Below are 24,356 nucleotides of genomic sequence, written 5' to 3' on the forward strand. Positions count from 1 at the left end.
CAACAAAGCATGTCCGAAGGTTCCCTACCCTCTGCCTCGCATCGACCAAATCGTGGATTCCACTGCTGGGTGCGAAACCCTGTCCTTCCTCGATGCCTACTCGGAGTATCACCAGATCCGGATGAAAGAGTCCGACCAGCTCGCGACTTCTTTCATCACGCCGTTCGGCATGTACTGCTATGTCACCATGCCGTTCGGCTTGAGGAATGCAGGCGCGACGTACCAGCGGTGCATGAACCATGTGTTCGGCGAACACATCGGACGCACAGTCGAGGCCTACGTCGATGACATCGTAGTCAAGACACGGAAGGCTTCCGACCTCCTCTCCGACCTTGAAGTGACATTCCGGTGTCTCAAGGCGAAAGGAGTCAAGCTTAATCCTGAGAAGTGTGTCTTCGGGGTACCCCGAGGCATGCTCCTAGGGTTCATCGTCTCTGAGCGAGGCATCGAAGCCAACCCGGAGAAGATTGCGGCCATCACCAGCATGGGACCCATCAAGGACTTAAAAGGGGTACAGAGGGTCATGGGATGCCTCGCGGCCCTGAGCCGTTTCATCTCACGCCTCGGCGAAAGAGGTCTGCCTCTGTACCGCCTCTTAAGGAAGGCCGAATGTTTCGTTTGGACCCCTGAGGCCGAGGAAGCCCTCGGTAACCTGAAGGCGCTCCTTACAAAGGCGCCAGTCTTGGTGCCGCCAGCGGACGGGGAAACCCTCTTGGTCTACGTCGCCGCGACCACTCAGGTGGTTAGCGCCGCGATTGTGGTCGAAAGGCAGGAGGAAGGGCATACATTGCCCGTTCAGAGGCCGGTCTACTTCATCAGCGAAGTGCTGTCCGAGACTAAGATCCGCTACCCACAAGTTCAAAAGCTGCTGTATGCTGTGATCCTGACAAGGCGGAAGCTACGACACTACTTCGAGTCCCATCCGGTAACTGTGGTGTCATCCTTCCCCCTGGGGGAGATCATCCAGTGCCGAGAGGCCTCGGGCAGGATCGCAAAGTGGGCGGTGGAGATCATGGGCGAAACGGTCTCGTTCGCCCCTCGGAAGGCCATCAAGTCCCAAGTGTTGGCGGATTTCGTGGCCGAATGGGTCGACACCCAGCTGCCAACGACTCCGATCCAACCGGAGCTCTGGACCATGTTTTTCGACGGGTCGCTGATGAAGACGGGGGCCGGCGCGGGCCTGCTCTTCATCTCGCCCCTCGGAAAGCACTTGCGCTACGTGCTGCGCCTCCACTTCCCGGCGTCCAACAATGTGGCCGAGTACGAAGCTCTGGTCAACGGGTTGCGGATCGCCATCGAGCTAGGGGTCAGACGCCTCGACGCCCGCGGTGATTCGCAGCTCGTCATCGACCAAGTCATGAAGAACTCCCACTGCCGCGACCCGAAGATGGAGGCCTACTGCGACGAGGTTCGGCGCCTGGAAGACAAGTTCTTCGGGCTCGAGCTCAACCACATCGCTCGGCGCTACAACGAAACCGCAGACGAGCTGGCAAAGATAGCCTCGGGGCGAACGACAGTCCCCCCGGACGTCTTCTCTCGGGATCTGCATCAACCCTCCGTCAAGCTCGACGACGCGCCCGAGCCCGAGGTACCCTCGGCTCAGCCCGAGGTACCCTCGGCTCAGCCCGAGGTACCCTCGGGTCAGCCCGAGGTACCCTCGGCTCAGCCCGAGGTACCCTCGGTTCAGCCCGAGGCACCCTCGGCCCAGCCCGAGGTACCCTCGGCCCCCGAGGGCGGGGCATTGAACGTCGAGGAAGGGCAGAGCGGGGCCACGCCAGACCAGGATTGGCAGGCCCCGTACCTGCAATATCTCCGTCGAGGAGAGCTACCCCTCGACCAAGTCGAGGCTCGGCGGGTAGCGCGACGCGCCAAGTCATTCATCTTACTGGGCGACGAAGAGGAGCTCTACCACCGCAGCCCCTCGGGCATCCTCCAGCGATGCATCTCCATCGCCGAAGGTCGGGAACTGCTGCAAGAAGTACACTCGGGGGCTTGCGGCCACCACGCAGCACCCCGAGCCCTTGTTGGAAATGCTTTCCGGCAAGGCTTCTACTGGCCAACGGCGGTGGCTGACGCCACTAGAATTGTCCGCACCTGCGAAGGGTGCCAATTCTATGCGAAGCGGACACACCTGCCCGCTCAGGCTCTGCAGACAATACCCATCACCTGGCCCTTCGCTGTATGGGGTCTGGACCTCGTCGGTCCCTTGCAGAAGGCGCCCGGGGGCTACACGCACCTGCTGGTCGCCATCGACAAATTCTCCAAGTGGATCGAGGTCCGACCTCTGAACAGCATCAGGTCCGAGCAGGCGGTGGCATTCTTCACCAACATCATCCATCGCTTCGGGGTCCCGAACTCCATCATCACCGACAACAGCACCCAGTTCACCGGCAAAAAATTCTTGGATTTTTGCGAAGATCACCATATCCGGGTGGACTGGGCCGTCGTGGCTCATCCCATGTCGAATGGGCAGGTAGAGCGTGCCAACGGCATGATTCTACAAGGGCTCAAGCCTCGGATCTACAACGACCTCAACAAGTTCGGCAGGCGATGGATGAAGGAACTCCCCTCGGTGGTCTGGAGCCTAAGAACGACGCCGAGTCGTGCCACGGGCTTCACGCCGTTTTTCCTGGTCTACGGGGCTGAAGCCATCTTACCCACTGACCTGGAATACGGCTCCCCGAGGGCAAGGGCCTACACTGAACAAAGCAACCAAGCCAGCCGAGAGGAATCGCTGGACCAGCTGGAGGAAGCTCGGGACAGGGCCTTGCTACACTCGGCGCGGTACCAACAGTCCCTGCGACGCTACCACGCCCGAGGGGTCCGGTCCCGAGAACTCCAGGTGGGCGACCTGGTGCTTCGGCTGCGACAAGACGCCCGAGGGAGGCACAAGCTCACACCCCCCTGGGAAGGGCCGTTCGTCATCGCCAAAGTTCTGAAGCCCGGAACATACAAGCTGGCCAGCAATCAAGGCGAGGTCTACGGCAACGCTTGGAACATCAAACAGCTACGTCGCTTCTACCCTTAAGATGTTTTCAAGTTGTTCATATACCTCGCACCTACGCAAAGTTTAGTTGTCAAGGAAGGGTCGGCCTAGCCTCGGCAAAGCCCGACCCTCCCTCGGGGGCTAAAAGGGGGGAGACCCCCTCTGCGTCGAATTTTTCCTCGAAAAAGGATCTCTTTTTAGCAGGATTTCTTTCGTGCTTCTTGGCCACTTCGGAAAGCGGATCCTGGAAACGACGAGGTACACGTAAGCAGCCAAGGCTGACCGAGCCGAGGGACTCCTACGCCTCCGGGATACGGATACCTCACTCGTCCCTTTCTGTGATAAGTAACTTGCGCTCGGATAAAGCGACTCCGTGGACCGAACGAGTCATCACGTTCGGAAGCTCCCCTGCCGAAGCAGTCCTTCAAGCTTTCTCGACTAAGTCGGGGACAGGGCCTCATGGACGGGTGAAAGTACGCGTAAGCGGCAAGGCCGACCGAGCCGAGGGATTCCCACGCCTCTGGGATACGGATACCTCACTCGTCCCTTCCGTGAAAAGCAGCTCTTGCTCACACAAACATCCCTGTTACCGACGAAGTCCAGATGCTCGAAACAGGAGGAAAAAAGACGCAGCTTCGCAAGCGTGGCGAGGGTGTGTTCTTCTGGCCTCGGCGGCCGCAGAAAGCACACGCTACAAGATGATCTGATCCTGCAGGCTCGGGTCTTCACGCCGAAGGGAGCCATAGCACCCTCGGCATCGACGACGTCTTCAGCAAAGCCCGACCCAGCCTCGGGCGGCGCCGCGGTCCAGGGGCTCCTCTGGGAATCCGGGCCGAGCAGGCGGCTCAACCGGTTACCCCCGGGGCCTCGGTCAACCGGCTTCCAAGGGCGCCAGCCCGATCCGAGGCCTCGACTGACCGACTCTGGCGTCGGCTCCGCTGACGGACAACACGGCTAGGCTCCGGCCAACCAGGTTCCCCATTCTCGAGCCAACTCCGCCTCTGTTCATGCTGATATCGCTACCCCTGGCCTCGGTCCACCGAAGGGCGGCCGAGGGGTCTCTTCAACTAAGCTAGAGGAGCCCCAGACAACAAGGCCGAACGGGCCGAGGGATTCCTACGCCTCCGGGATACGGATACCTCACCCATCACCTTGACACGGGGCAACTCATGCTTGGTAAAGCGGTTCAGATAATCAAACAGGCGAGACTTAGTGCTCGAAAATGAGGAAAAAACACGGCTCCGTGCCAAAATTACATACACGTTCAGGCCTCGACAGCCACAATGAACGAACTCACTGGCATTCGAAGTGCCATTACAAACGGAACTCCGGTTCCCCCTCCGCAGGCACGAACAACCCCACTCCGAGGGGGAAGGCCTGCGGAGCAACGGAAGGCCGACGAACGGCGCGCCGTCACCTGCTCCAGCAGTGGCGACGACGGCGACTTCTGCTCCGGGGGGCCGAACAGCGGCAACGCTGACCTCAGGGTGGATGCCGCCGCCAGGAGGCCCCCGCCCGTGCCAAAACTCGTGAGGCAAGGACGGGCAGAAGGCCGTAGAAGTTGGAGGTCAGCCCGTGGCCGGTCCCGGCCGCCGCGCCGGCGGAAGAACCTCTTCCGGCTGCCGTGGCAGACGCCGACGCCGCAAGTGGCCCCGAAGCCACACGCGGCTGAAGACCAGGCACGCTGCAGCTGCCGGACGCCACGGGCAATGCCCGCTTCTCCCCCCATCACTGAGTGAAGGAGCGGGCCACCGCCCACGCAGGGGCCGACCCCAACTCGGCACTCTCCCCTCCCCAGCCTTGGTGATGAAAATCCTTGAGGCTGAGGAAGGGGCAGAGGCCGCAGCCCGGCTCGCTTTCCCCCACCGTCAAGCTGGAGGTCGCCATCTCGGGTGACCGCCAGTGAAGGGGTGCGACCGGGCTGCGTGATGAAAATCCTTGAAGCCGAACGATGGCCGAGAGGTGCCAACTCCCATGGAGTTGCGTTCCTCCAACGAGGAGGCGGAAAGGCGGCGGATACCCCCCATCCGGGGGCTTGGAAGACGGGAAGACCCGACGCTTAAGGGAGGAAGAAGACATGGTTGCCTTACGAAAGGAGCCTCCCTCCTTTTAAAGGCAACTCCCCCTACGTGCGCCCCCAGGCGCCGCGGGCCGAGTCTTCTCCAACACGCTCCAAGGCCCTCCCCTGCGACTCGGGGGCTGGGTCCCGCATGTCATGCAAGCCGGCTCAGGGCAGAAGAAGCCAAACCGCCGCGCATGGTGCGCACGACCGTCCAGCGGTTACAGGCGACCCCCCATTTTCGCCCAGACCAACGGGCAGAAGGGGCGGGCAGCCATGCAGGCGGCATGCAACCGCGCCAGATGGACGCGCTTCTCCGACTCCTGACACGCCAGCCTGGAACCCAGGCCCACGCGTCGAGCAACCGGCGCGCCAGTTGCTGCATGCAAGCAACCGCACCGCCACTTGTGCCACCATCGCGCCTCTTCGGTTGCGAAGCCTATGCCACGACTCGAGGCGACCCAACAGCGCCAGACTGGCGCGTCGGTCAAAGCGACCGAAAGTGGGCCGGCAGTAATAGCGGTGGCAGGCGGGCGGGCGCAGCGGTCACGTCGTCAGCCAGGCTCACGTCCCATCCTGAGACAGCAAGAGAGCCTCCTCTCACGGCGTGAAGACGGTGCACCCGTGACCCGTTCCTCAAACGGCTCGCGCACACGTAACGGCCGCCCCGCCAACCACTCGCCCCGTCGCATTAACTCCGCGGCGGGACACGCGGCGCTTCTGGCAGGAGGAGCGCGCGACGCCTCACCTTCGCCGTAATAACCGCGTCAGAAAAGGTACGCCACGTCGTCCGATTTCGTATCCTTTTCCGTTTTCCTCTTTCTCTATCTCTTGCAACAGGGACCGGGAAAGGGGGATACCCCGAAAGGGATCCTTCTCCGCGAAGGAACCGGGCTCCGAGCCCCCCATTACTGATCAGGGGTTCGAAGGCTGGCCCCCCGAGGGTTCAACAGTCGCCTCAGATCGCGTGGGCCCGACACCCACTACTGGTCAGGGGTTCGAAGGCCAGCCCCCCGAAGGGCTCCATGGCCGCCTCAGGCTACTCGGGCTCCGCGCCCATTACTGATCAGGGGTTCGAAGGCTGGCCCCCGAAGGGTTCACAGTCGCCTCAGACGCCGAGCGAGGGATGACCAGGGGTACGTTCGATACATAACCGAGGCTCGGGCTGCGCTCCCGAGGTACCCTAGGACATTTCCGAGACCAGCGGGAACGATCTTGTAACGGAATCCCATCGGAGGGAGGCATCGAGCCCTCGGACCCCGTCGCCAGGGGACCGGGTCCGGCAAATCACCCGCAGGTACTTTTGGGCGTGCCTCTGGGCCCCTAGCCGACCCCCAACGAACGGGGCACGGACGTCCACTCGGATTACCCGCTTGCAGCTCACCGGAGACACCATGTTCGGTGCCCATCGAGGGTAACATGGCGCACTCCCCCCCTCCTCCTTGCGGAAAGGCGACGTAGGGGCGTATGTAAAAAGCCGAGTCTGTCCCTGATCGTCCTCTCGCCCTGTGCAGAGGCTCGGGGGCTGCTCTCGCAAAAACCGGCTCCGGCCAAATCGTTGACAGCGTCAACATACCAGCCCGAGAGCTTGGGCCCCGACCGTGCACCCGGGCTACGGCCAGTTCGCATGAGGGAACGACCAGACCAGCCGAAGTATTAAGACCTCGAAGGAGTGTAACCACTCCTCCGAGGCCTCGGGGGCTACACCCGGCGGGTGCGCTCGCGCGCACCCACCGGAACGAAATGCAACCGAGAAAGGCTGGTCCCCTTGCAAAAAAGTGCAACAAAAGCCTCCAAGCGAGTGCTAACACTCCCTTCGAGGCTCGGGGGCTACTGTCGGGGACCATAATTAGGGGTACCCTCAAGGCGCCTAATTCTCAGCTGGTAACCCCCATCAGCATAAAGCTGCAAAGGCCTGATGGGCACGATTAAGTCAGGGATCAGTCCACACGAGTGACTCGATCACGCTTCACCCGAGCCTAGCCTCGGCCAAAGGCAGCCGACCTCGAGAGACTTCCGTCTCGCCCGAGGCCCCCTTTTTATGGCGGACACATCACTGGCTCGCCCAAGGCCTTGGCTTCGCTCAGAAGCAACCTTGACTAAATCACCACACCGACTGACCAAACTGCAGGGGCATTTAACGCAAAGGAGGCCTGACACCTCTATCCTGACACGCGCCCCCGGCAGAGCCGAGGTGACCACCGTCACTCCACCGCTCCACTGGCTAGTCTGACAGAAGGACAGCGCCGCCTGCGCCACTCCGACTGCAGTGCCACTCGACAGAGTGAGTCTGACAGGCAATCAGGCCTTGCCAAAGGCGCCACGGCGAACTCCGCTCCGCCCGACCCCAGGGCTCGGACTCGGGCTAAGACCCGGAAGACGGCGAACTCCGCTCCGCCCGACCCCAGGGCTCGGACTCGGGCTAAGACCCGGAAGACGGCGAACTCCGCTCCGCCCGACCCCAGGGCTCGGACTCGGGCTAAGACCCGGAAGACGGCGAACTCCGCTCCGCCCGACCCCAGGGCTCGGACTCGGGCTAAGACCCGGAAGACGGCGAACTCCGCTCCGCCCGACCCCAGGGCTCGGACTCGGGCTAAGACCCGGAAGACGGCGAACTCCGCTCCGCCCGACCCCAGGGCTCGGACTCGGGCTAAGACCCGGAAGACGGCGAACTCCGCTCCGCCCGACCCCAGGGCTCGGACTCGGGCTAAGACCCGGAAGACGACGAAACTCCGCCTCGCCCGACCCCAGGGCTCGGACTCCGCCCTGGCCTCGGCTAAACGACTTCCGCCTCGCCCGACCCCTTGGCTCGGGCTCGGCCACGGCAACAGAAGGCAGACTCAACCTCGGCTTCGGAGGAAACCCCACGTCGCCCTGCCTAGGGCACAGACCGCCACGTCAACAGGAGGCGCCATCATCATCCCACCCCGAATCGACTCGGGTCACGGAGGACAAGACCGGCGTCTCATCCGGCCAGCTCCGCCAGAGGGGCAATGATGGCGCTCCACAAGCTCTATGACGACGGCGGCCCCCAGCTCTCTTACGGAAGCAGGACAACGTCAGCAGGGACTCGACCGCTCCAACAGCTGCCCCTCCATCAGGCTCCGCCGCACCTCCGACAGCCACGACACCACACCAGCAGGGTGCCCAAATCTCTCCGGCTGCCACATTGGCATGTACCTAGGGCGCTAGCTCTCCCTCCGCTAGACACGTAGCACTCTGCTACATCCCCATTGTACACCTGGATCCTCTCCTTACGACTATAAAAGGAAGGACCAGGGCCTTCTCAGAGGAGGTTGGCCGCGCGGGACCGAGGACGGGACAGGCGCTCTCTTGGGGCCGCTTGCTTCCCTCACCCGCGTGGACGCTTGTAACCCCCCTACTGCAAGCGCACCTGACCTGGGCGCGGGACGAACACGAAGGCCGCGGGACTTCCACCTCTCTCACGCTCGGCTCCGGCCACCTCGCCTCTCCCCCCTTCGCGCTCGCCCACGCGCTCGACCCATCTGGGCTGGGGCACGCAGCACACTCACTCGTCGGCTTAGGGACCCCCCTGTCTCGAAACGCCGACAGTATCCATGCCTGGGTGACTATGTTCGTGGCTTCTAATAAAATGAACTTGCACAACAAACATGGGAGCACAGACTTCAGACATGGACAGTACACTTAACAAGTTGATTATAAACAAATAACTAAAGCGAAAAAGGATTTAGAACCTCAGTTAGTTGAAGTGGACGTCAAATAATGAAATAAATATTTGAAGCTGCATAATAAGTGAAGGTTTCGTTAGTTGCATGCAATGTTTACTGATGTATCAAACAAAGGGGTTGTATGTTAACTAAGTGGAGTTCATAAACAGAGTAACTTATTAGAATGCAAAAAAAGGGATATGCATCAAACAAAGGGGTTGTCATGAGGAAATGAACGGTAATTCGTGCTTAGTTGTTGGCATTCCAATATGAACAATGAATTGTGTACCAGCAAGACTGAGCAATGAACATACAACTGACATGAGCACATATTATTTGAGCTGATCGACTTAGGTGCTTGAACAAACAATAAGCACGCCACGATGACGACTATGAAAATCACACCCGACTCTTCGTGTTGTATCGTATGCTCGAAAAACTATTAGGCTTGCACATGCTCTACAAGATAACGACGGATCAGGTAAGTGTAAAAGCCTAACAATAGGCGATGGGGACAACCAGTAAACCCTAACTGGCCAAATCGCCATGAACAAATTAATCCAGCTACTAAATTAAGTACATGTACATGTAAACGGTACGGTTTAAAGACACGGAGATGTTTTTGGGTCACGGATTGAATCCGACATGAAAAACTGGGAGGAGAGAAAGGGGCGTACCTTCGACGTCGCAGCTCGAAAGAAGCAGATCTGGTGAGCGTCGATGTGTCGCCGATTGGAATATGTCGCCTTGACGTGAGTCCCGCAGACGACGAACTGGCGTGCGAACACGACCGACGGCGGCGTCTTCGCACGGATCGACCGGGTCGCCGCTCGGCGAAGCTGCCGAGGGGATCCGCGTGGACGACGGCGTCTGCTGCTCGCCGCCCGGAGCAAGGCAAATCAATCGCGGCGGATGGCGGATCCACGGCAAATATCTCCGGCGGTGGTGCGGTGTCCGTGGAGTCGCCTGGAGCTCGCTCCTCGGAGTTTTCCGACCGCGCGGGCTTCTCTGGGAAGCTAGCAACCGGAGGGCACGCGAGCGCCGTAGCGTGCCCATCCATTTAGCGGGAGAGAGAAGGAATCGGGAGGGGAGAGGAGGAGGAGGAGGAAGGCGGTGAAGAGAATAGGGGCGCACTGTAGCCCCTAAAACGGCTACAGTTTTAGGGGAGGGGAGTGGTAGCGGCGTCCGTTGAACACAGTCTAAGGCTAGGGACATGTTTCGGAATCTGGCAGCATTCTGACCAGTCAAAGACTTTCCTTCTCCGTTTATGTAAAAATCACTCATATCAACGTCCGCTAAATCGTCGTGATGAAAGGATTATGTCCCTTTCTAAACTATAAACCGTGCAGCTCCTTCGTCTTCCTCCATATTTTCGAATTCTCGTGACACGGAGCTAAACTTTAGATTCAGGAAACCAAACCCTCTGGGCTTGTTTGGGTATTTTATCCATGTGTATTAATAATATAGTACCTAAAAATCTTAGCTTTTAGGGTATGTTTGGTTTGTTTAGTTCATAGACTAAAGTTTAATTAGGAGACTAAAGTTTAGTATAGTATCTAGCATGTTTGGTTTCAGAGGCTTAAAAATATTTAGAACACATTAGATGATTCATAAGAAGGCCAAAATATTCGTTTAACATTTTCTCACTGTTAGGTGTTGTTTGGTTCGCGAAATGTAACGTAAATGGTAATGGTAACGATTTACACTCAAATATCGGCGGTAACAAATTTGAATGAGGCGGTATCCATTTGTAGTGTGGTATCAATTACTGTTGAACTTAAACAAAAATGATTTAACGTTATCGGTTACCCATTGCGTTACCAATATGTGAACCAAACGGTACCACTTGTAACTGAAATAAATGAGAGACAAAAGGTTGAATTAATATGGATTAATCCTTTTTAGTCACCATTTGAGTGACTAAAGACTAAAACAGTTTACTTCTTGTTTTAGTCTCATCATTTAGTAATTTAGAGACTAAATATGATTAAAACGGAGAGACTAATTTTTAGTGCCTCGACTCAAACATGCCTTAATACCAAGTGAAACAAGGACCGACAGAAAAAAAATAGACTTCATCAGGGACAAAACCTGAGGGCAAGGACAATCTGGGGATTACCACGAAGTCATGGCTGAAACATCTGCTCATCGACAAACGAAGGAATCAAGAAGGTTGTGACTATATGTTAGTGTTTTGAAACCCAATGCCCATAAAAGTAGGAGCTCTGATGCACTGTCATCAGATCTCATGGGAAAAATAGACAAAGCAAAAGGTTAAAACACAAGATGACAGTGAAGGTCGAATATTCGAATATGACATGAACATTCAAATGGGTATAGTGGTAAAAACTACAAAGTGTTATCAGAAAAGTTCACAACTAGTTTAGATAATCAGCCATGGCCTTAATAGTCGTTTGATGGATATTGTCAGCTTCGGAAATGATGGATCGATCTTCAACATTCATGCTAGTTACCACTTGGTTATTACACAGGGTTTGTAGCTCGAGACTTCCTTCTTCAGTTGTTCTGGTGAATAATACATGACACTTGGTGAAGCCTGCCTTCGAGTTTAGATTTCTCTTTTTCTCATTTTTTTAAGTTGGATTGAAATAGCCGACGTTTCAGCTTTAAGCTTCCAGAATGGCTTTTGCTTGGTTTAGCCAGATACAATGATTTTCTATGTCAGTTCTTAGAGGAATTTGGACTTGCCTGGTGGCTATGCGATTCAAAGCTATTTTTACCTTGCCTTTGAAGAAGCCAAAATGTCCTACAGACCAAAGTGCGCTCTAAATTCTCTGAGTCTTTTACAGAAGTTATAGATTGCTCAGACTAGGTAGCAGTTCATCCGGCCGGTCTACAACTAAACACACCACACTTAGGCTGAGTCCAGTGCACAGCCTCTCTCTCGCCCCTGCCACGTCAGCTCTCGCCTCCACTCTCGCCTCTGCTGCTCCAGTGCACAAGCTGTAGCAGGCTATAGCCTCGACCCACATCCACATCAGCTTTTCTATTTCAGGATTAAATAATTCACACAGATTTGTTTCAACGTTTACAAATCACACAACATAATATTTTTTATTGAATTTAAAATTACAAAGTGTATAATAATTAAAAGAAAAGTACATGACAATTAAAAAATTACATAACAATTAATAGAAAATTACATAAATCTAATTATGACCTCCAACAGGTAGGGATATTTACAGATGGATTGGGAATGAAATTTGTGATTTTTTGCAATTTTTTTCGAATTTTTTGGACTCCAAACGGTAAAAAACGGCTAGTCCACGTGGCACACATGGACCAATCACGTCGCGCCACCGCACTCTCGCCCGCCTCACTCTCGCCCCGTCAGTGCGTCGCCCCCCCTCTCGCCTCCCTCTTGCCTCCCTCTCGCCCAGACGCGCGCGCCAACGCGGGCGAGAGCGGGGCGATATCGCCCGCTCTCGCCGAGCGTGAGTGTCGTCGCCCTCTCTCTCCCTCTCGCCTGCCTATCGCCTCGCGCGGGGCGGTAGAGGGCCCTTCTCGCCTCCCTTCTAGCCCCCATTGCCACCAGCCTTACATGCCATGAGCCTGGTCGCTCTGTAGCTGGACATCATGTAGTGTAGGCACACAAGAAAGATCATTCAAACAACGGAAAAATGGACAGTATAACCTTTTTTATTGTCTCGGTCTCATATCAAATGGTGTAGTACAAATTAAGATCGAATTTGCTTGCTGTGATCTAATGTGGTACGTATTGACCAAGATAAAGTGAACCCCAAAAAAAATACAACCAAAAGTAACAACAGCATCAACGAAACAGAAGCATGTTTACGTCACCATTCATCATCTCCCTGCAGCCAGGGCTCAGGATGATCATCAGCAGTATATAATAAGCTAGGAAGAACAAGTTCAGGGCAGGTCTTCCTTCATGCCACGGGCGAACTCCTCGGAGTGTTCCTTGGTGACGCAGCTGGCGAGCATCCTGGTGCCGTCGAGCGGGAGCGGCGCCTTGAGGAAGACGACGGAGGCGATGAAGTCGTTGTTGACGAGCGGGCCGGCGAAGATGGGCGGGCCGAAGCCGTAGTCGACCTCGGAGAAGCCGAGCTTGCTCCAGTCGGAGACGTAGATGGACTCGTAGTTGAAGGTCATCTGGAACGGGTCCTGGTCCGTCTCCTCCCCAGCGAAGCGGGAGAACTCGACGGCCATCCTGTCCTTGGCCTCCCGGATGATGTCGACCACCTCCACGAGCGAGGAGGCCAGCACCTTGTCGGCCGGCGCGGACATCTTGACGGGGAAGATGGAGTTGCCGTAGTACCCCCGGTCGAGCTTGAGCAGGTGGCGGACGCTGGCGAAGAAGCAGAGCTTGACCTCGGCGGCCGGGTCCAGGGCCAGCGCCCGGGTGCGGCACTGCCAGAGCTTGGCCGTGAGCACGTCGAAGCCGGAGCAGAACCTGCCGCTGTGCGCCTTGTACTCCCGCTTGAGCCCGTCGATGTAGGCCGTGGGGAAGTCGAGCACGACGTAGTCCAGCGCCAGCACGGGCAGCTCCGGGAGCGGGCCTGGCTTGATGCTCGGGTCCGGGAACTTCTCCCGGTGCCACACGGGCAGCACCCTCGGCTCCGCCAGCCCCCGCGCCATGTCCCCCACCGCGTTGATGAACTGCGCCGCGCCCATGCCGTCCGCCGACGCGTGGTTGAACCGCAGGCCCATCACGAAGCCGCCGCAGGTGAACTTGGTGATCTGAGAGCATGCAATTGACGTTATTTTTTTTTTCTTTCTTTCTACACAGGTTTATTTTGTTCAGATCCGAAGCGTGCGTCTTAATTAATCGTCTCTCGGTGGCAAATCAGTCGCACGCAACCGTGAAGAAAGGAAAGGGTGTGCAGTCGGTGGCAACCACTGGCAGCAGTATGAAAGGTGCAGTAGTTGCGAAAGTTGTGATCTATACTGACACGGCTCTTGTCCAACTACCCCCCGCAAAGATGTCGGTGGGCCGTGGACGAAAGCAGGAAAAGAAGCTAAAGCCATGGCTGATCCCTGAACCCTGATCGCAAAGGCAACATCCACGTACGATCGAGTAAACTACCGGCAACGACAACGACAACAACCGGTCAGCTACTGGTCATGCCCGGTCGGCACTCGGCACCAACACCACGGGTACAATTTTGTGGCTAAATATGGGTGTATGGCAAGATGACCACTACCAGCATCTACTACTGTCATAAATATATTGAAAACTAGGACATGGCAAGATGACCACGGGTACAGTTCGTCGTGCCTTTATAAGGGCAGGGCAATATATACGGCAAGATGACCACTACCAACATGTACTACTACCAAATGGCAAATTGGAGCGTCGTGGACAGAGCAAGCCCAGTTCAGCACGCCTCTTCTCCCCGCTTCTTTGTCCGGGGTTCACATCGTGGCGCTGGCACCGCTTTCGGGCACCGAGTTCGCGGCAGCCGTCTACGCCAGCGCGGACCTACCTACCAGCCGCCCACCCTACCCACCCACCCACCACCCAAGGTCACGTTGGATAGTCGACGCAAGGTCACGCTGGAGTGTGACGTAGCGGCTTCTGTCGGCGGAATTGAGAATTGGCCGCAAGTTCTCCACTGCTGACCTCAGACGCCATGCGTGTCAGACGACCAACCTGGGCTCGTCTGCCGGAGCACGGACGCGAGCACGGACGCTCACGCATATCCAGATCGGCGCGGATCAGCCTCACCGCCCGCATTCAGTACTGTACGGTGGCCATCCGCTCCCACCGCCACCGCGGCGTCGAGGGAATCTCCCTACAGCCGCTGCTAGTACTACTAGTAGCCGTTAACCCATTAATCGTTCTCGCTGCCTGTCCGGTAGTCCCTCCCTGCTTTTTACCTGACCGTTTGGTTTCTAGGATTTTGTCTCACTATTTTATTTCGGAAACTAAAACTATGTTTTAGGCATTATTTTTTTCGATTCAAATGCAAGAAGAAAATAATAAAAAAAAAACAGTACTATGGAAGCACGATGTGCGTGATTATGCGACGGCGGGAATCTGGCAGCGTTGGTCCCACTTGCCATCCTGATTAACCGACACGGTCAACCTCCCTAGGTGGCCGTGAGCGCGCCTTCTCTGACCCTGGGCTTTTGACCCCTCGCCAGGCTGCAGCTCCCCAGATCTACCGCGCGCGCGTGCCCGGATCTGGCCCGACGAACAACGGATCCCTCTCCAAACAAAGCGCGCGCGCTGAGCTGAGCTCGTCGGCCGTCGGCGGGTCGTATGGTCCAAACAAAGCTCGCTGCGGAATTGACTGACGGGATGAGGTGAGGCGAGGTGTGGTGTGGTCTAAGATACCTGCATCATCATGATGGTGTTGTGCGGCTCGACGGGCCAGCGGTCGTCGCCGGGGTAAGGCACGAGGTCCTCCTTGGGCAGCAGCAGGGGCCGCTCCAGGAAGCGCACGTCCTCCAGGCTGCAGTCCGCCTCGGCCTCCGCGAAGTAGACGCCGTCGGCGGTGCAGCGGATGGCGGGGCGCCCCGGCTGCTCCCCCTCCACGATGCGGCCCGCCAGCGGGTAGAAGAAGGCCAGCGCCTTGGCCAGCGCCGCCCGGATCACGGCCGGGGCCTCGCCCGCGCCCGACCGGAAGATGTGCATCGACTCCACCAGGCCACGGTGCGTCGGGTACCGGTCCACCCAAGCCAGCGGCAGCGTCTCCTCGGGCGTCGCCGACGCCGGCTTCACGGGGCCCTCCGAGATCCGCGTCACCTTGAACCCCGCCATGCCCGACGACGACGACGACTCTGCTCTTGGGCTGTGGCTTTGTGTGGATGGTGAGAATGGCGTCTCGGGAATTTGTTGGGTGGACTGGAGGCACCAGGCAGGCGGCTTAAATGGAGGAGGAGCTGGACGGAACTTGCCTTGCAGCTTGCAGGCTGCACAGCGCGTCGTGTACTGGTTGTAGTGCAGAAGGGGCCTGTCGGCGGGGCCCGTGGGATAACGAGTTGAATTTCCGGTGCCAGCCGGTTCGGTGGCTGCGACGACGGCCGAGATGGACCGCCGATTGCGCGGATCGGAATCGGGTGGATGGATGGTGTTGAATTAGTAGTACTAGTACGTAAATAATCCAAGGAGTAATTCAAGTTTATGCCAGAAACTCCGCCACCAGCTACATAACTGCAAGGGAAGAAAAAAAAACTGCACGCTCAACCAACCAATCAATCAATCGTCTGTATGTTTAGTAAGTAACCAATGGTTTGTCCGCTCTAACGCTAAAAAATAATAAAGCAGTATTCAATCAATTAATCATGATCGCAGAGGGCTCGAACCCTAACCTGGTTGGGATGCTCCTGTTTGAGCTTGTGGGGGACGCCAGGAACGATGACAGCTATGGTGGCTCGCGGGTAATGATGACAACCTCGATGACCATGCAGGCATGTGCATGAGGTGACGGCGGTAGGAATGGCGTCCGGCCGTCCGCGAGGATGGGGATGGCGGTTTCCTCTCGTAATTGTTTCGACCAACAATCCGTAACAAAGGCCTAAGGGTTTTTGGTTCTGATTGTCGTCCTGCATCGTAACCTATTATTCGGTTACTATAAGCCAGACTCCACACGTGCAAGAGGTGTTTCGTCTGGTTGATTACTTGTATATAGATGTAGAACAAGACTTGCACAATTCTTAGAACACCTTAGGCTATACTCTGCAGAAACATTTATTGTGGTCTCTTGTAGACAAACAACTGTTGGCTGAATTTGAAGAAGATTTGTTCTCACTGCCTCTGACATTCCAGCTTAGAAAAGTTGTTTGTAGACTCATATTTGAAATAGAGGAACAACACACAGGGGGGTCTCCAAGAACAGACCCGCCTGGCAAAACAAACTGGGAAGAACGTTCTTGCCAAGACAATAAAGGAGAAACAACTAAAGCCGCAACATTGCTAACGAAGACGCTAATCATCTGGAACAGAGGAAAACTTGACACATATTGGGGACAAGGGTCGCCATGGCCGCCGTGGCATCCGTCACCGCACCATTGGCCAACTTTGAAACAACCCGTAGTGCCTGCATTGCCCTCTTGTTTGGGTAACTGATGTTTGAACATCTCGGAGAGTTCCTTGACTGCTTCATCACCAACTGGTTCCTCGTTGCCAGCCAGATCAAGCTGACGAATGACACGCTGCTTCTCTTGGCGCTCACTTCGACGGGTTGGTTCCACTGATGATGCACGCTGCCTTGGTGGTCGACGCTGGCCCGATGGCAGCGGCAGGAGGGCAGGGGTCGTGCTCTTGAACACCGTGGACATAAGCACTGAAGCCGCAGTGGAGCAGCCTTCGGCAGGCGCGCTGATGCTTCCGTATCCAATTTGCGGACCCTATACCTTATCATCATGTCTATACATCGCCTCCTCTGGAGGCCTTCACGGCGTTGTTTGGTTTTGTCCAATCTAGCCACACCGCAACATACCTTCCAATTCCACGGGCTCTGACATCGATTCCAAATGCCATCCCTCTTCTGAGAACTTGAACCAACTTCTTACTGTCACGACCTAGCCATGCTGGGCTGCTGTATACCTGTGTTGGCAAAATACGGGCTACGTTAGTATTTCGGGTCTGTTGTATGGTCGACTGACTACCGGCTTGCTTCCACGTGCAGACATAAGACGCGGCAACAAATAACCCAGCTGCTGGTCAAGGACACATCAGACAAGCTTAAACAAGCTAGCGAGGCCGACCATCGTGTCCAAGTCAGCGTATCTCTCCTACACTCGCATCATCTTCGTGCTCCTTTCGTTCAATACCGCTTGTTTTATTCTCCTCCTCATGGTTGCTTCTCATTGTGTGGCGAAATGAAGAGCTGCCAGTAAACCTTGGATTCATGGGTTGTTGTGACCTGAATTTATCGTGTTGGCTGTCGCATTATTCATCATTCTCTTCTTTTATTTCGATAACTCGCGTAATCACACATGTGTTGGTAGTCCATCTTCTTTTCTGTTTCATGAAATTGGGTTCATAACCATGCCTCCAACTGCAGGCTACCAAGAAGATTGCTAAGGATTTCCAAGCAGTCCTAAAAGAATTCCAGAAAGCTCAGCGATTGGCAGTATGCACCGTTTGTTTCTCAAGCGGGTCTGCCACAGAGGTGATTTTTTTTTGCTCTGCTTTGCCTTTGCCTGCACATCTAGTCATTATTTCTCATTCCTACCTGTTACCTAAATTTTTGTTGTTCTAAATGAAATGTGTATCTTGTAATATTCTGATGATAGGATGTCTGTAAATTATACTGCGTGTACCATCTATCTCTCATATATATAGGCTAACAGAAGTGTATTGAATGAACTGTGAAGATTTCTGAGTTTGTATATGAATTGTGCTTGATGACCTTTCAGAACCTTGTGATTTTTTTAATAAAAAAAAACACCTTCAAAATGTTCAAACACACTTTTTATTGGACTATCTGTTTCCTTCAGTCTTGATGTACCTTTATTTTGGGGCGCTTTAAGTTGCTCTGGAAAGTTGTTTATAAAGAGTAAAAAAAATAATCCAACTTTGGTATCGTCCTCAAAATAAGAATCTGTATGAACAACTGTAGCCTCTCTCTAATCCAACTCTGGTAATATGTCTTAGATATTATCAGTTACAAAAATCATTAAACTATCAAAGCTGCTGCACTTTGTGGCTACCAGTTAACTAATCTAGTGTGGATCGTTGTTTGCAGTTATAACTCAAGCGAGTCAAATAATGGTGCTGATAAGTTGGCCGAGCAGCGCACTCAGCTCCTTGAGTCAAGAAGGTGGGATGATTGTCTTGTGCATGCTGTTACTTTGTATAGATTTATTTATTTGCTCTGCACTTATATCTGTTTTTTACTGTGCACGGGAATACATACAACCTTCATTTTCCATGTCAAAAATCAGAACCTTCTTTTACCTGTTATCCTTTTTGTCTGTATTCCTGTAAGGTGCTAACTTTGTACTCCTTGCTTCAACCATAGTCTTCTTGGATAATGCGACAACTTGTTGAGGAGAGGGATCAGGGAATACAAGAGATTCAGCACCAAATTACTGAAGTAAACGAAATTTTCAAAGATCTTGCTGTGCTAGTTCATGGTCAAGGAGCAATGATTGGTATGTGACCTGACGTATGAAATTTCTGCAGTTTGATGGGTTTGAGCACTTGATTTTGTTATTTCATCAATTTATCTAATTATATTTCTTCTTGTTTGGTTCAGATGACATCGACTCCCATATAGATAATGCTGCGGCATCGACTATGCAGGCCAAAGGCCAGCTCTCAAAGGCTGCTAAAAACTCTTCTCTGGTACATCACGAGCTCTTTGATACACTGCTAATATCTTTAAATCTTCCATTATTCTTAATCAGTAACCCTCCGTCTTGCTTCTTGCAGATATGCTTGTTGCTGTCCAGCTCATAGTGATAATAGTCCTTGCAGCCTAAGCTTGGAACACCACTTGAGGCTCCGGAATCTGACCAAGCTCAAAGAATAAGTTATTTTTGCTGTGCAGTCAGGAATGTCTCCTGGAGGTTGGCGTTCTTGTTGTGGTATGGTGGTGATTTGTCTGCAATGCATGGTTTACATCTGTACTGGTTCCCTATCCTTATAGTGCTTGTCTCAAATGCCCGCTTTGTTTATATATATATATATGTAATGTATCGAGAATGCGTGCTTTAGAACAAGTAGATTTGGATCTGTGCTATAGGTTCTTGGTTCCATGGTTGATACATATCGACCTGTAGCAATACCTCTCCTTTTTCCTCATTTCCTGTTGCTGTGGGTGAATCAATATCACTAGCTACTACCTATTAGGTCCATTGTTTCTCAATGCACGTATCATCTGAGCGGAAATAATTTTGTGACTCCTTCGGGGCATTCTTTTTCTAGACTGTTTGTCGTTACATATGACTTGGTGCCCGGGTCGCTTTATATATATATATATATTTTTTCCTTTGTGTTTAGATGTAATCAAACCGATAGATGGTGTTTGGGTCTGCCTAGTTACCTATTAGGCAGCAGCATTCATCAAAGTCATCTATTTTTGCGTAGTTACTTACGGAAAGGGTAAACCAGCGGATTCAGCCATCTCTCATTTTTTTTATTGCCGGTAGATAAAATATAGCATTTCAGAGTGTCTGCACATGCGCTTGCGAGAACAATGAGGCCCCGTTTGGAACGCAAGAATTTCAAAAAAGTAAAGGAACAGGAAAAAATTTCCGTTTGGAAAAAGGGTTCAGTATTTCAAGCTGAATGTACATGCGCTTGCCAGAACAATGAACTTTCATGATTACTATTATACATGTATAAAGCAATAACATACAGCTTGTACGACAGTAAAAAAACATACAGCTTGTACAACACAACAAATCAGTAAAAAATGGGAAAAAAAAAACAATACACGCCACATACAGTATTCCGGTTTCTTTCCGAAATTTACCCCTCTTCCGGCCAGCTCACAGGAAAGCAAGGAACTAGCCGCTTGGTGTGGGTATCAACGCCAACATTTGATTCTTTATAATGCCCATGCACATCTCAATCTCCCTGAAGATCGGGATGTTCTGGGAGCTGCACGGTTGTAGGCGTGACAGGGCCGAATCAAGGATGTGTGCAACTTCGGCAGGATGATACTGCTTTTCCGTGCAGTTCTACGAATGGAAGCAGCAGCTGTAAGATCACTAGACGTGGGAGCGCTGAGGTATTCTCAAATCAAACAGTGCATGAGTCTTGGGCGATTTACCTGAATCATAAGTATCGTGGCTACGCAGGACGAAATCAAATCAGTAGGAACCTGAGCTTCAGAATCATACCCGTTGGGCAATCTTGGACCTGAAGAGTTGATTGCTGCAGGGGCAGGCGTTCCGTTATCTTGAAAGGATGTATTTGCCTTCCCTGAATCGGGAGGTATCCGTCTTATTCCTAGTATGCTTGAACCAGAGCCTGTGCCACGACTATCGAGATCATCTAGTGCTTCACCGATTTTAGCAAAGGCGTTCTCTCCTTCCCTCACTTTGCACATCGCCTGGCAAATTGAGTAAGCAAACTAAGGTGAGTTGCACATCACTCACTGTTTGTTCAATTGGAAGAACTTTCTTCGCAAAATACAGAATATAAACATGAGTTGATGAGATCCATGAGGAATCCTAAATCAGATAGCACAAACATGCAAATAATTCTGACATACTGACCTGAACAGCAACATCAACCATCATTTTTGCTTTGCACCTTGAAGTCTCAATAACTTCCATTACTTGGGAACCGGATTCTGGATTAATATAACCAAAACGGTTATATGGATCTGGTGCTCCAGTAATGGTTCCACCATTTTCCATGGAAATAGGATATGACGGTAATTGATTTCCATGATACGTGTTACGTTGCCGCAGAGAAAGCAAAGCTGAGGCTACCTGTTCATGAGAGCACTTTGTGTCATTCACCTAAGCATATGAAAACTTAAAACGAGATATTGGGACAAAGGCAGGTTACTTGATCATTAGAATCTCTTAGCTGCACAAGCACCATAGCATATTGCGTCCTGAAATGCTTCAACTCTAACAGTCTCACCATCCTTTTGCTTTCTGGACACTTCTTCATTCATGTGCCTCAACTCTACCAATAAAGCTTCCTAAAAGAAAATAGCAATTCATTATAGCCAAAACATCTAAAACATATTTAAATCTATATTTTTATGATGCAAATATCCAAAGGATAAATGTACAAACAAACAATAATACCATGCCAATTAGGTTTTTCATAGTGAAATACAAACTGTCGTTTCTGTTGGAAGGTGTAGAGCCGCAAGACTTGATGATTATATTGCAGAAGGGTTACATTTATAGGGAGGAGAACCCTAATGAGGGGCTCCTGGTGGCGGCACACTCAAGACAGGGAGGAGCGGCTTACCCAACCAGGGCTGGTACGTACACCATGGGCTGGGCCCTGCACGCTTGCAGGAGAGGAGCCCAGCTCGGCAATATACGGCTAAATACAGGAGACGCAATATGTATTATAACAGTTTTTTTTAAAAAAAATGCAGCTCCAAAACGCTGCAGGAGAAGAATGTTAGGTGAGTTCCTTGTCTGAAGAACACAGCAGAGGAAATTGGTGCTGCGGCAGCAGCAGCTTTCTAGTTCTTTGATTGAATTTAAATAGGGAAATATATTCACGACATGGCCCTACATGACTAAGTAAAGCCTTAGTGGCCCCTAAACCTGGGCATGACCATGAACCTAGATACATGCGCCGACTACTTTCAAACTGAACAAACTGAAAAACTTGATACGAGACTGCTGACAGGTAACTACTGCATGTGTGCAAAATTATCATTAAATTGTGCAACTGAAATATAGAACACTGATGTAAAAATCAAACACGAGCCAGCTGAATTGTCAGCACTACCATGAGTCAGTTAATAGCACTGCTGTAAAAACCAATGTAAACTCAGTTATGCCAACTGTATTGTGAGTGAATGGATTTTAATCAAATCTAGTTCTTTGTTGCAAGACAGAACTTTTTAAAGAAAGAAACACGGTTGGTATCTAGCCATGTTTTATTTTGTTGCTACTTTCAAACACTACAGAAACAAGAATGAGGCACAGGCCTTTCTGCACTTGCCTTTTTATCAAGGGCACGTGATAGTTCAGCAAGAGCTCTTATATCAGCTTCTCTTTCCTGTATCTGTGAGAGACTGCATGGCTGATTGTACATTGCTTGTTGTGCTGCAATTGCAACCTCATTAACTGTAGCTTTGGCCTGTACAATTGAATCAACTGTGCCAACCTATTATGCAAACCAAAAGGGAAACAGTTAGCATATTCTATATATGAAGGTAATTAGCATCAACATCAAATATGCTACCTTTGCTTGCTTCGTTAAACTATTTACCGGGTGGCTAGAAGGTATTTGGAACGCTGCATCGCCACAATTCACATTCACATTTGATGCGAACCTTGCTGCACCCCCACTACCCAAGTCATTCATCTGATCCTCAAGTTTCACCTCGGATAAGTATTTATTCACGATGTTTTTTTGCCTGAGGGACTCATTTTCCATGGGATGGAGGGGCATACAATCAATATCCTGTAAAACAATTCCTTTCAATAGCAAACCTTATATTTCAAAATAGAGGTGAAACATGTTTTTTTTCTTCTCGAAAGCGTGAAACAAGGTCAAGGTCAATTGTTGAAATAGTTATTAAGAGGAAAAAAATAATCTTCCAAAACTTTCACCTAGATCTATTGCAATACATACATGCAATCATGCATAAAGTAAATTAAAATAGTACAGTGTATACATAGTATTAGAGTATAATGGACTGTGTGTCATTCATGATTATTTATATCATAACGAATATAAGCTGGTAAGTCTCAAGATTACTTTTACATAGCACTTTCATTCAACATTTTTTGATACATAACTAGGAGACAGAAAGCCACAACATTAATGTAGAAACTATAAGTCCCATGGAATAAATTGTTAGAAATAATCCTTGTGTTTCTGTTTTAGTTGTTTCCTTAGTGATTAAGGATGCTATTGCTAGAAAGATCTTCATGTTTCTAGCTAACTAGGAGTAGGAATCCAAGTTGGATTTGGTTACTTGAAGTTTCTAGGTATTTCTTTGGTTGTCTTTAGGTGTGTTAGCCTAAAAGAGATTAAAGTCAAATTGGATTTGCTCTCTAGTTGGCAATGAGTTGTAGAGATGAGTTGTGCTCATGTATGACGGTTTGTAAGTCCTATAAAAGGACATGTACCCCTCCTTTGTAAGTAAGCTTGTGCCTCAATGGAAACCACAAATAGCTTCAAGCTAGAAGGAGTGATTCCTATAGTGTTTGTAGAGCTGAGAAAGTTGTAACCAATTTCATATAAGGAGAGATTCCTATATAAGTGTTGTGTGTATTGAGTGTTTGTGATAATCACTTACGTGAGAGGGAGAGATTTCCAACAATTGGTATCAGAGCCTGTTGATCTTGGAGGAGATTTTTGCTGCCCGGTGCGATGTAGAGATTGGCGACGTCGGTTGTCAAGGCAGCGGTGCAACGCTACAGCAATATTGCAAGTTTTGCGTGACGAGATGCTATGGTGTTATGGCAAGGCCCAGCCATAAGAAGATGTTGCCATGAACTATGGTGTGAAGCCGTGTTCATGCAAATTGTTGTGTGAAGCTGCATGGTGATGTGAAGTCGTTACTTGGAGGAACTGGCGTGAAGTCATCCATGGTTGAAGTGAAGTCATCTATGGCGGACTATCGGTGTGATGCTGGTGCAGGAAGAGTTCGTGTGATGATGACCATGGTGGTGCAAAGCCGTGGTTGTGAAGAGTCGGTGTGAGGCCAACTCCAACGGTTGTGTTGCTGCTATGTTGGTGTGATACCGACAAGAAGAATGGCGAAGGTGACAACATGAAGCTGTCAAGGGGCGAGAGGTCCAAAAAGAAGAGAAACTTCTCATGGCAAGTACACATGATTCGTCGTGAGGGCGAGGTCGTGGTCATGGCCGTGGTGAAAAAGAGCAGTTGATGATGTATACGTGTGATGCGTATATAGCTGCAGGTGATCTTTGATGTCGAAGTGTTGCGTGCTATAGTGCACCATGTGAAGTGGTGCTGGTGCGAGAAGCAACCGAATGGAAATCAAAGATAGGTTATGTCAGC

The 24,356-nt window shown here is 52.0% G+C and overlaps 1 protein-coding gene and 2 pseudogenes across 2 annotated transcripts in view; 1 reads left to right on the forward strand and 2 right to left on the reverse strand.

Annotated features, from left to right (window-relative positions):
• Positions 1-12,373: 12,373 nt before the first annotated feature.
• Positions 12,374-15,649, reverse strand: LOC100283536 (uncharacterized). The gene is made up of 2 exons (NM_001156436.2): positions 15,057-15,649; positions 12,374-13,456 (listed from the first exon to the last, which is right to left on the reverse strand). Exons 1-2 carry the CDS (start codon positions 15,480-15,482, stop codon positions 12,629-12,631), a joined length of 1,254 nt encoding a protein of 417 aa, NP_001149908.2. The 5' UTR covers positions 15,483-15,649; the 3' UTR covers positions 12,374-12,628.
• Positions 15,650-16,702: 1,053 nt separating this feature from the next.
• Positions 16,703-19,130, forward strand: LOC103651733 (syntaxin-22-like; annotated as a pseudogene).
• Positions 19,131-19,953: 823 nt separating this feature from the next.
• Positions 19,954-24,356, reverse strand: part of LOC103649654 (LOC100272535-like pseudogene) — a 43,175-nt pseudogene continuing 38,772 nt past the window's right edge. The window contains exons 26-31 of the transcript NR_156758.2: positions 22,566-22,787; positions 22,323-22,487; positions 21,195-21,333; positions 20,897-21,115; positions 20,449-20,730; positions 19,954-20,356 (exon numbers count right to left, since the gene is read on the reverse strand). The product of NR_156758.2 is annotated as a protein-like pseudogene (transcript). The remainder of the gene's footprint in view (positions 20,357-20,448; positions 20,731-20,896; positions 21,116-21,194; positions 21,334-22,322; positions 22,488-22,565; positions 22,788-24,356) is intronic.

This window comes from Zea mays, chromosome 3, assembly GCF_902167145.1.
Source record: "Zea mays cultivar B73 chromosome 3, Zm-B73-REFERENCE-NAM-5.0, whole genome shotgun sequence".
In the NCBI taxonomy this organism is placed as follows: domain Eukaryota; kingdom Viridiplantae; phylum Streptophyta; class Magnoliopsida; order Poales; family Poaceae; genus Zea; species Zea mays.